The sequence below is a fragment of the Amblyomma mixtum genome, chromosome 4 (genome assembly GCF_055824585.1).
Source record: "Amblyomma mixtum isolate Tamu chromosome 4, ASM5582458v1, whole genome shotgun sequence".
In the NCBI taxonomy this organism is placed as follows: Eukaryota; Metazoa; Arthropoda; class Arachnida; order Ixodida; family Ixodidae; genus Amblyomma; species Amblyomma mixtum.
The window spans coordinates 132,633,747-132,646,127 of record NC_143015.1 but is presented as its reverse complement, the minus strand read 5'-3'; the positions used below and the strand labels follow the sequence as shown (position 1 = coordinate 132,646,127).

Here is a 12,381-nt window from a genome sequence, read left to right as displayed (position 1 = left end):
TTTCCGAATAAGGCGTGCGACTGGCTTCCGCCGGTCCAAGTTTCACGTCCACTGCGTCATTTTATTGATACGAGCGACTGCAGCTTCAGCTATGCCAACAGTCCTTAGCAGAACGGTGCGGAGAAACTGATCGAAAATGCTCGTCGTGTCTGTTCGCATGCGGGACGAGAACTATTCTGTCGAAGCTTTCATTTTTTTTTACCCCTCAAAGTTCCCTACTCCTGTGCACCCAGAAGCCCTTGCTCTACGCGGGCCTAGGGCCCGACAGGTCGTGTTTTGAAGCCATGGACCACGTGCGCTCTGACTCCGTCCCATCGAGTACATATTGATCGTGTCCTTTTGTAACCACGTTGAGTGGTCTTCTAAGAATCGAAGTCCTTTTGTCGCTCTCTTTTTTTATTAGACCCGTCAGCCGGACTTCTCGGTCCCTGTAAAGCTGTCGTGTACATAATGACAGGGTTTCTTGTGAAATGACGGACACATAACTTTAGGTTGTGAGGGCATTCTTGCGTTATCAGTTTGTTCATTGAGCGTAGCCTGAAAGACTGCGCTCCTACTTCTGCTTGGCTGCTGAAGTGTTGAGAGATTTTATTTATTTATTTATTTGTAGTAACTTAAGGCCAGGAAAGTGCGTAACAGATGTTAGCGGGTCGCACATCCACAAACAAAGTGCCAACTTTTCGATCGCAGCTCTTAGGAGCCCTTTTGTGGATTCCACGTCGTAGTCGTCATCGTCGGCGTCAGCGTTGTCAGCGTAACGCACTACCTTCCAGCCGTGGCACATGATCTGCGCAACCAACAAGCCTGTGAACCCTTTAACGGTGTACAGGCTCTGGGGTGTTCGATCTTTATGGTGTGCAAAGGTGCGTAAAGGTTATGTTCACGTAGACCTTGTGGGTAATTTTGAGTTGTTCATCAAGCGTGCGCCTGATATTATGTGAGCTATCCGAGAGCGAGATAAAGAGAAGGACGGAAAGACAGGGAGGTTAACCAGGCGATGCCCAGTAGGCTACGCTACACTTGGGGAGGGGAACAAAGGTGCTCCATAAAAGTATAGCTGCAGGCTTGATGAGTGCAACTATGACTGAGATTGGTTCGCCATAATTTGAGGATTAATAGAAATGCCTTACCTAATTGACAAATGGCAGTGACTCCAAATGGGACCCCTCTTAAGCGGAGTGTAGTCCTTTCGATGGGCACCGCCATATTGGGCACTGGGCTGTGCTCGTAGTACAAGAGAGAGTTGAGGTTCAAGCTACCCAACCTTCTCTCCACAGCCCAGAAAAACCGGTTTTCCCGACGGTCGTGAAAAGGTTTATATAAACGTGGAGAAAGCGTGGAAGAAAGGGCACGCGGCAGTTTGCTCCTGTGTTCGCTTCAGTGTCATTGTACTACTCACTTCGATGACATCTCAACCGGATTGTGCTCATCAGGCTTATGTGGCACAATCTGGCATCGTGTTATTCTGCGAGAGTGTTCACTAATTGTTTCTTGTCTCGGAGCTTCTTTTTCTTTTTTTTTCGAATATATCTTAGAAGAAAACCCCCTGAACATCACGCGGACATCAGGAATTCGGCCTCACTACTAACAGGGGCAGACACGACATGAAATATTTGGGTCTTATCATTATAGTCGGCAGCTTCTTCTAGGGACTGTTAAGCATCCTTCTGAAAGTGCATGCGGCACAAAAATTACCACCATCGTTTAAAACAGTTCGCACTTGTGCAACTGTGAAGCAATCAAGACAGACGTCGATAACGTTAGAATATAATGAGTAGAGGTACGAACTTTTGGGTTGCATGTTTTCAGCTCTGACTGTGCGCAGGACATTAGTATTATACATGGGCCACCACATGATATTCGCCAACTAACATAAAGAATTTATAATTGAATTCTTTGTGCAATGCTGTTTAGGCATCTGTTTCAACAGCCGGACGATGGCTATGACGTCCAAGTTCAGTACAGGGCTTGCCAATCTATATGAACTTTGATTCTATTCTGATCGCTTCTTCTATTAATTTTGCTACGTCAGTTTTAGTCATCTTCATACGAGTCGAGTCAATCTTAGTCCTGCGTTTGCATCATCTCCCCTACAAGTGGAGAGGGATAGGGTAGACAGTGGTGGCAGTGGGGAGAGAGGGACGGTTGGCAGGTTCCAAATGTGCTAGGTGTGGCCACTTGCCAGGACTAACGACGGCGGTCGCAGGATTTTCGCTCTAACTAGGATTCTATTCTATCGTATGATGTTCACTGAAGGCGCTTTTCGTAATTCTTTCTGAAAAACCCTGTGCAGCGCTTGCTTGACGGCCAGTTGGTTCACGTTTTCAAGGCGGAATACTTTTTAGCGCAACTCACATATAGGGGAGGAGACAGAGCCTGTCTTGTCCCCTAGATGTGTAGCGCTGAAAAGTATTCCGCCTTAAAAAAATTCTGAGAACCTTGTAAGAATCTTTCACAACCCAAACATCGCACTTCAAAAACCCCACATAATGTCGCCATAACAGATCTCCCCTCAAAGTACCCTCTGAAGGACTTTCTACGTGACGCAATAGCTCTGCAAGCGTGAGGGCCATAAGGACATTGTCCTCATACCACAGCTGGCTCAGTGTTGCAGCGGTTAAGCGGTGCGTCACTACCCTCAGGTGGCAGGTGCTCTCACAGGTAGAGTTTGTGCGATCCAGGTTGCACTTGCCGAGACACTGCTCTGGAATGGCATGTGCTGCCACCGGTGAAATTTGTGCGATCCAAATTACTCTCGGACACACTCTGGACGATTTTGCTAGGCCCTGAACCTAAAAGCATTCCTGTTTGTGTCTCATTTCAGTTAGTGCTGCCACGGTCCCTTTGAAGGGAGCAGGAGCAGTCGACCTGTGGACTCCAGAGTCGGGCGGAGTGGCGCTGAGGCGGGGTCGTCGACGAAGTGCAGTGCACCCGAGGCGGTGGTGGAGGAGGCGACCGGCATGAGGCGCCGGCAGCTACCGCCGTCTACGCGCGTTCCGCCCTGGCGAGGCTCGTGACGCCCCCAAGGCGCCCGTTGCGGGCACGCCCTCCCGGAGACGCCAGCAACCCGCGGCCGCAGCTAGACGCCCGCCCGGCCGCCATCTTTCTGCCGCCGCCCTGGTCATACCGTCGCCTCGCCTTGCTGCTGGCGGTGCTGTTGCTGACGTGCGTGCCGGCTGTGGCGGCGTACGACAGCGTTTGCCCGGCCGCCCACGAGACCACGTGAGCAGATCGACTGAGTCGGAGTATTTAGTGTCGCCTGCTAGAGGGATAATCGAAGTCTTATTGCGAAAGCAATGCTACTTCCACCTTCAGTTCCTCGCGTGGCGAGGCCGCTGTAGCTACCGTTGACCTTTAGCTTGACCTCTGCTATGACGTCATACCATCTGCCGCAAAAACCAGGGGCCCAACTTGTGCCGTCGCGAGGCTAGGCCGCGCTTGGTAGCTGCTGCCTAAGTCCTGCGCCCGCCGCGCGCGGCGCGCCTAGCGGTGTGACGTCACAGCTGAAGGAGCAGGGCTCCAACTTGTGCCGTCGCGAGGCGAGGCCGCGCGTGGTGGCTGCTGCCTAACTCCTGCGCCCGCCGCGCGCAGCGCGCCTAGCGGTGTGACGTCACAGCTGCAAGAGCAGGGCTCCAACTTGTGCCGTCGCGAGGCGAGGCCGGTAGCTACCATATTAGCATATTGGATTGAATTGGATTGTATAACCGATGCATCACCCCAAGTCTAACCACAAGCACCACCACCAGCTACACTACCAGCTGAACCATGGCGTAGCTACGGATATTGCTTTCGCAATTACCGGGCTTAACCAAGCTAAGCCACAGCCATTTTTTCAGCCGACAGATAGGAACACGCTTCTGCCACTAGTCCCTCACCCTGTCTGTGGGACAGGTATAGAGTCTAGTTAGCGAGCATAGCGACAGAAACGGGTTATAAGTAGGTTACGTTAGGAAGGAATAGAATGCACAGTAACTGTCTCGCTTTAAGTAGACGCCTGGGCAACACCGCAAGAGAAATGGTAACAGAGTGAAATAGAGGGAGAGAGGAAGAAGAACAGGAACACGTCACGCATGGCCTAGGACGTTGAAGCTCGGAAGCTTAGTACTTCGACTGTAGAAAGAGAGAGATGTAAAAGAGTAGATGAAGAAAAAGCTGAGAATGAGTTAGCGCTGGGAAGAGGGATACAGATATAAAATGAAAGGAGAGAGAGAGGAGGAGAGAGCAAATAAAACATAAAGTGCGCACTCCAACGGATGTGTGCTTATACTTAGACAAAAGAGGCGGTCGTGGCGGTGGTGGTGAAAACTTTGTTTTAAGCGGTCGCGGAGAACTGTGAGCTTGAAGTACAGAGGGAAAACCAGAACGACCTAGAACGACCGAACTGTGTGTTCCGTTGCTATGAAAACCGCTGCGACCAGGAAGTCAAAAAATGACGATGAAATACTACGAGTTTAACTGGACATGCTTACATCCAGACTATATTAAACCGAATGTTGCCGATAGATATCGCGCATTCAGCCTGAAACACGCCCAGAACGTGTTCTAGGCAAGCGTTTTGCCCTCTGTACATGTACCACAAAGTCGAATTGCGTTGCGGGCAGCCCACCATTACGGAGGGAATGGTGGCCTGTGCAGGTTAAGATCGATGACGGATACAAACCAGTGCGCTGAAGTTGAAGGGCAGGTAAGAGGCATGCACAAGCGTTACTTTTTCTTGTTCTTCGGTTATCCAGCAATGCGGTGCGTTCCTCTTACCTGTTCTTCGTCTTGAGCGCGCTCGTTCGCATCCGTCATGAGTTTAAACCAACTAACCCTATTGCCATTTATAGTGACATCGATGGCTATCATCCTACGCCCGACTCGCGCTAGTAACTTTATTCGCGCATTTCTTTCCTTCTCTTTCTCTCTCGCAAAGAAGTCAATAAAAGTTGGATAGACTGTTCGTGTATACTCTGAAGAAAATTTCACTAGGTCTTGGCGTAGTCACTGTTATGGATATTGCCGCTTGTAATGGCCATTGTAATAGTACAAAGAGCATGTTGTCTCTGCCACAGCCCTGTCATCATCTGACGTTCGAATTCCGCTGCTGCAAATCTATCGCTGCTTTGCCGGCATGTGTTTGCCGCATTCTTGTGCCTGCAATTTATACTGTGGGAAATACTGTGAGTAAGCTAGTACACACGAATGTTGAGTTTCTGGTTGAGTGCTTCTTTCAGGGATACAAGTCGCAGGACGATGTCAAATCTTTAATAACTGCGTGCGAGCTGCTAACGGGCTGCGCTCCGCATCGCAGGTGCCGGTCGAACCCTATCCTTGACGAAGTTGTGCCGCCAAACTATCATGGATCAGAGGCACCGACGTCCGCTACAGGTGACTGGCGCACTTTTTTCACACCTGGAGGCAGAAAAGGGGGGCGGGGGAGGGGGGGAGGGGCGTGGGGGTGGGGCTTGCTGCGGTATTCTAGGAGCGTTCAGACGTTGCTCAGAGTAAACTGGGAATTTATGCCTGAGCGAACAGTACGGAGCATGTCATTTTCCCTCAACGATAGCCTATTACCGCTCGTGTTCATAAAAATGCTTACTTCTTGGTCATAATATTGTTGAATCACTCGCAAATGGCAGTTTGCATTAAATAATCTTTACCAGATGAGGTTACATACTTTATAGTTATTGTAATTGTTTCTTCGCGAATGTTGCCATCAACATGAGCAATACTTTCGCATTTACGCTAAATCTGCGTTACTTCGTATTCCGCGAAATGAATTCAGTAACACCGCGATTGTTTTAAAAGTAGAACAGCATTAAATAGAGAAGGGCGTCGTTAGTTTGAGCAGTGTTCGATACAATGGTGCCAGTGAGACGTCCGGTCAGTGTATGTATTCTAGCCTTCGAAACGTAATTTTCGAACTTACCTTCATGATTAGTCATGCCATGGGTAAAAAAAAAACTTTTTTAAAATTGTTAAAACGATAAAGAAGGGATTAAAACTGCATTCTAGAATTAGAAGAAGGCATCCGCTCATTACGTGTAGTGCAGTCAGCTTTTTGCACAGGCAAACTACATTTTCTTGAAGGGCCCTTTTTTGGGTACAAATAGATTTCAACCCGATTCTTCAGAAATCTGCCCGGGATGCAAAATTTGATAAGCCATGACATTTACTTTATATCGTTCATCTGATTAGAAAATGCACGCGTATTATTTTTACTGCTGTCAGCGCTTATATAATACTTTTGATACTTAGGTGCTCAGCCCTGTGATGGCCGCTATACAGACAGGATTAACGTAATATCAAAAGCGTTCGAATTGTAAAAAAAGAAATGCATGCCCCTGTTTAGCTTTCGCTGACACATTTTCCATTTGTCTTCTCCTCTTCCCATTCTCTGATCTTGCCGTGTGTGGGAAGCACATCCCGTCAAAACCCGCCTGTTAGGCTTGCCACGATGGTGCATGAATGTAGCGCAGCTAGTCAAGCTTCTGGTCACCAAGTGCTCTAACCTTTGCTTGAAGGCAGGCGAACACCTGTACCAGTTATTTTCCCGTTCGGTGCGCTCACTGCAGGCGTTGGAGCACTTGCCGTATTTTGCCGCTTACAGACAGCGTGATTGCACATTTTTGCGACGCATGCGGTCATCGGAAGTGTGCAGGCCTCCAAGATGTTTATGTAAACACGAGAGCGTCTCCTCATGTGGGCCTTCTCCTCATCATCTGTTTGAGGGAGGAGAAAGGGGGAAAGGGCTAGCCATGCAAACGAAATAAGTTTCTGAGACGTTTGTTCCTTCTTCCTGTTCCTTCACAGGCGGTCCAGTACAAATTTACGTGTCCTTCCAGGTCATGGATATTGACGATATCAGCGAAGAGAACATGGTAAGGAGAGCTAGACGGTGTTTTTTTGTGCATACACAAAGGTTGAAACATATTTTTGGGAGGGATCACATGTAACCTAAACTGTTCTTATTTGAAAAAAAAAACTACATTTTAGCTAAAGACAGTTTTATTTGACAGATATTTCAAGGTCATGTGCTTTGTAGCGCACCCTTGATGATTTTAATTTCGCTACTTAATATCTTAGCACTTGGTTAACGGCAAGAACGACAGGGGAGATGGAGACTTTTAGTCATTTCTGTTTCGATAGTTCGCATCTAATATCGATGAAAACTAGCTGTTAAAGAAGTACGACTGAACCACTGTTCAAAAACTGCCATGAATAAAACAGCTAAATCGGAAACGATGAAGTTGATAATTCGAGACAGCGCTGAGCAGCCACATTTCAGTTTGGAACTTTTGCGCATGATGTTTAGTGGGGCCTCTTACTATGGTATCTAAGTGCTTGGCTGTTTCCCGCTTCAGAACACTATATTGGTCCGAAAATAATTTTTTATAAGCTCAACTGGATGTAGAACAGTAACGCTAGACGTTAGAGTTGGTGATAGAGCGCGAAAGACGTGGACGAAATGGGCAGGAAACACAGGATGAGCGCTGACTCACAACTGAAGCTTAGTCGCAGGAGACGCGACTAGTGTCAGGCCAGCATCCTGTATTTCCTTTCAGAAATACTTTGATTTCAGCTATGAAAGAAGCCAACAGCCACAGAAACCAAGGGGCACAGGGGATTTCAGCTAGTTGGTTGTAGCATGACATGTTTACGCAAAAGACGTACTGGCGCTAAAAGACGAAGACAATACACACAACGAGACAGGACTGGCGCCTACTTCCAACTGAGTTTATTCACGGAAAAAAGTACCTGCTATAAAAAATGTCTATGGCAGCCACATGGCCACTCACTGCAGAAGCTGCAAATGCCGTCCCGGTTTTGAAAACACTAGATTCATTGCAAGGTCTAAAGACAGAGTAGAGCGTGAAATAATAGAAGCATATTACATGAAGCAGAGGGGCCATATCTGCGTAAGTAAGCCATCTGTGTCGCTGTCAGATGAAGAGATTAGTTTTCTTAGTAGGTCTTTGTAAGCGTTATAATCATTGCTTTGGTCCTTTTGGCACTGTGTCTTTTTTATATCACCCTTTGTATCTGGTTCGCCTTTATCTTTTTGCATGCCGTGTGGTTATAAGTGTTTTTTTTCCGTGAATAAACTCAGTTGGAAGTTTGCGCCAGTCCTGTCTCGTGTGTACTGTCTTCGTCTTTTAGCGCCAGTACGTTTTTTGCGTAAACATGTCATGTATTTCCTTCCTTCGTCCACGTCTTTCGCGCTGTTGTTTTAGTAATAGGCGTAGAAGCTTATGTAAGTTGCCGCTAAGTTTCTGACTTTTGAAAAGTTGCATGCGTGTGAATTTCCCCCGAAATGATGATAGCTGCCTGGAAACTTCTGTTTTACTCAAACCTTTCAGTGCAGTGGACAGCTTCTTAATTCTTCCCGAAAGGAAGACAGATGCATGAGAAGTTGTGGGAAGCTCAAGGCTTTGAAGCATTGGACTGAGGGAATTCAGTATTACCTGCTTGTCCAAATGCATTCGGATGACGTTAATTAGAGATCTCGGCATCTCAACGACTTGCTAGTCTTCTTTTTGGAGGTTATTTGGAGCACAGCTTGAGCTCAATAAGGTAGGGTAGCGCCTAAGGTCCACTGGAGGACTTATATAAAGCAAGACTGCCGTGCTTTAACTCGCGGTGAATCATCTTGAGATGATGCCGAGCTCCATGAGGAGGTGTCGTGCTGTGGTACCACTGGAGTGTTATTTTAGGTATGGCCGGCTATGGTTCAGAAATTGATAATTTCAGCACTTCCTGCTCCGCATTGAATAAATGGAGCATGTTTGGACGGTATGAAGGGGGAAGGAGGTTAATGTGTAGGCGCCTCGGGGTGCTCTTTATCCTTCAGGTTAGTAGGAGAAATTGAAGGACGCCTGTGATGAGAGCGCTCCTTCTGTCTTTTGCAGCATGGCAAAGGGCTGTCTCTTACCATTTGTTCGAGAATATCGAGTTTTTCCTCTATCCGCGAGCAATCACTGCACGAGGCGTCATGATGTCGGTGGGAGTTGCAATTTCTCAACGTGCTCGCCTCTCATGTCACGACACTATAGGGTTTGGCGGACCGTGTGTACAACGTTGCGTTGCCGGAAGCACCGATGACGTGTCCCAGACTCATGCAAGTGTTGCCTGCCTTTATGTATGCCGGCAGACAGTCGCCTTTAAAAATGACTGTCACGCAACTAGAATTGCCAAAACGGGAAACATGAAAAAAAAAGCACCTTCATTTGCTGGCTTCACTAGTACAGGCAAGTCTTCATTCTTGATGGCTAGATCAATGTCACACACGAGACTGGTTGTAGTTTCATTCCACCTAGCTCGGTGTGTTGAGCAATAAGTCCAGCGCAGCCTTGTTGTGGATGACCATTGCGGCGACGTTCTCGGGAGCATTCACTCTCACGTCCTTGATTGCACTCGGCACGAAAGCCTCGAGTTGCATAGAGACTACTTGCCAGTCAAGTCACCTCATACTGCTGGAGGGGTACAAAGAAAAGATCAATATCGTGCTCGCAGGTGGTTTGCGGCTGGTTTTCATCGTGGACATGTTGAAGTCGATACGGCACTCAGTAGTCGTCTTTCCCCATTCCTGTTGAGAACAGTTTCGACGCCGTTGTAACAGCCATCACGACGGCTGACTCGCAACGAAATTGCACATGCAGGTTCTCCTCGGGACTGATGTGAAATGACAAGACTCATTACAGTCGAACAAAACACAAGGCACTAAGCACTGCCGCTTATGGAGCTTTGTTCTATGCTCTGGTTGGTTATCCATCAACCATTTTGTACACTTTGGTATCCTTTGCGCTCATGGTCTTTATCCAGCCCTGTCGTAATGTATAATATACTCGAACTCGTTAGGAAGCAGCATAAGTGTGAAGTTCATATTTTTGCTTTGCTTTTTTCCTGTTCTGCCATATATAAAGTCCGCTAGAAGCACGCACGTGTACCGTGTGAACGCGTTTAGTGCGCTTCGATGTCACAGACCCGATCTATGCGGGAATTGTATACCTACGCCCCGCCGCGGTGGCTCAGTGGTTACGGCGCTCGGCTGCTGACCCGAAAGACGCGGGTTCGATCCCGGCCGCGGCAGCTGAATTTCGATGGAGGCGAAATTCCAGAGGCCCGTGCACTGTGCGATGTGAGTGCACGTTAATGAACCCCAGGTGGTCGAAATTTCTGGAGCCCTTCACTGCGGCGTCCCTCATAGCCTGAGTCGCTTTGGGACGTTAAACCCCAATAAACAAATAAACCAACCAATAGCATGCCTACATTCTTTACCTTTACGCACCACTTAACCCCTTCTCTGGAAACGCTGTTGAGCGGCCCTTTCCGGGGCGAGACATTTGCCGTACCTCGTCCTTTCTGGCTTAACCATTCATGACATAGCTGGACATATGTTGTGGGACATATATTTCCACTAACCTCCTCATTTCCATATTCATAACTATAATCGTCACTGTTACTGTTACGTTCACGACAAAGTCAACCTTATCCTGTCCCTACTGCGTCCGCCCTGTCTCGAACAACCATTATCTCATCTTTTACCTTAATCTCTCCCGCCCTCTGTCATGCTTACCTCGGTCAGAGCTTACAGACACACTGTCGATGAATACTACACGCAGCAAAAATTAGACTTGGCTGATTTACCACCACCACACCCATCCTTATCGCTACGTGAAGCTCGCATTCTTCGCCGAATAAAGTTTAATCTCCTACTTGCACCAGCCAAACTTTATCTGTACCGGTACACTTCCACACCTCAGTGCCCAAACTGTCCACACACATTGCAGACATAGAACACTGCCTTACACAGTGTCACGCAGCCTTCCAGTCCCCCGCCTATCCTTTCCCCCCATCCCCACCGTGGCCCATCTGGCTCGCCACCCTGGATCTGAGGCTGCAACGCGCCCTCGTCACCTTGGCCCAAGACCTATTGAACGCCTAACATAAAGGCTACTAATAAAAGTGTCACACCACTACCACCACCGCTTACAATCCTTTTCGTTAGGATAAATAAACAACGCTTTAATCGTATTGCACACTGAATGGGCAGCCAAGTGTATTTGCTTCTTGTTGATCAGAATTAGGATATCGATAACTCAAGTCCGCTCTTTAAGCCATGTTGCTGCCTTCCTGTCTGTTAGGGTATTTTAGCCACTAGCATAAAGAGGATTAAAATAACGATCACGGTCCTCCTGCGGTTGACAGGCGTTCCGCATCCACATGTTCGTGGTGGACTTGTGGCGCGACGACAGGCTGAACCTAAGTCGCTTCCTGGACGACATCGCCTCGTCGGGTGGTGACGTCAGCAACGGAAGCGGAAGTGGCGGAGGAGGTCCCCGCAGGCACGCCTCGCGGGTGCTGCCTGACGAAGTGCGCGCCGCGCTGTGGAAGCCCGACCTGATCTTCGTCAACTCCAAGAACGGCTACCTCTTCGAGCACTCGGTACCCAACACGTTCGTGAAGGTGCTCGACACGGGACACCTGTACCGCTCTTCGAGGTGAGTATTGGTGCGACTTTTTTCTACAGCCTAGGAACTTGTTTGGGAAGCTCGCTAGCTAAAAATATCCAAGAAAACTGGTTTTGAGCATCAGCAACGAAGTCCGAAGTTAATTAAGGTGGTGCTGTAGCCTCTGGAAGGTTACATTTATCTTTTAAAAAACAACCTGCACAAAAAGACAATGCTGCCGTCGGAAGGAAGGTACTCTGAGGTACGCTGTGTAGCTAAAATTGGCCCACCGTGAATGGAACGGTTTCCTTAAAGAGATATTGAGGACGGCTCCATGCAATTTTTGTATGTAGTAAAAAACGGCTTACGGCTCCTTCTGTGTGCGTTTCATGTTTGTACAACAGGAAAGGACTGATTTATTGCTGTGAAAATAGCCTTATAATTTTACTCTTCAATCGATTTAAACTCGTGACGTCTACACCTAAACGAACTCCGTGATCACCGTTCTGAAGTGAATGATGGTGTAGCTTAGCCTCTGAGATCCACAAATATTTGTCGACGATTCAGTTTTTCGTTAATGCGATTTTTGATCGCAGCTGCTGCGTTACTCGAACCCTAGGCGACCGCATACGGAACACGCACTGCCCAACGGAGGTGGCCCTGGGTTTCGACTTGGGCAGCGCGCACAGCGTTCCGCTGCCGAAGAGCCTCGTTTCGGGTGAACGGCTAGTGGGCTTACAGCAGGCCCTAATCAAGCGCCATCTCTGGAGAATGATGTATACCTCACCAATGACGTCATCGGCGAGCGGATGATGGCGCGCTTCTCTGGTGCTGCGCTACTCATGGTGCCGCTAAACCAGCCTTCACTCTACCTCCGTGCTTTCTTCTTCACTCTATCTTCGCTATCGCCGTCTTTCATCTTCCTCTCCGTTAAGCCAACGACAGTGAG

General features: G+C 48.2%; 1 protein-coding gene across 2 annotated transcripts in view; it reads left to right on the top strand.

Annotated features, from left to right (window-relative positions):
* Positions 1-12,381, top strand: part of LOC149348260 (gamma-aminobutyric acid receptor subunit beta-like) — an 83,710-nt gene that overhangs the window by 52,154 nt on the left and 19,175 nt on the right. For both annotated transcript variants that reach the window (XM_089585781.1, XM_089585782.1), the window contains exons 2-5: positions 2,825-3,222; positions 5,294-5,370; positions 6,796-6,863; positions 11,191-11,483. In XM_089585781.1, the coding sequence (XP_089441907.1) occupies positions 6,831-6,863; positions 11,191-11,483 (326 nt within the window). In that variant the 5' untranslated portion in view covers positions 2,825-3,222; positions 5,294-5,370; positions 6,796-6,830. The remainder of the gene's footprint in view (positions 1-2,824; positions 3,223-5,293; positions 5,371-6,795; positions 6,864-11,190; positions 11,484-12,381) is intronic.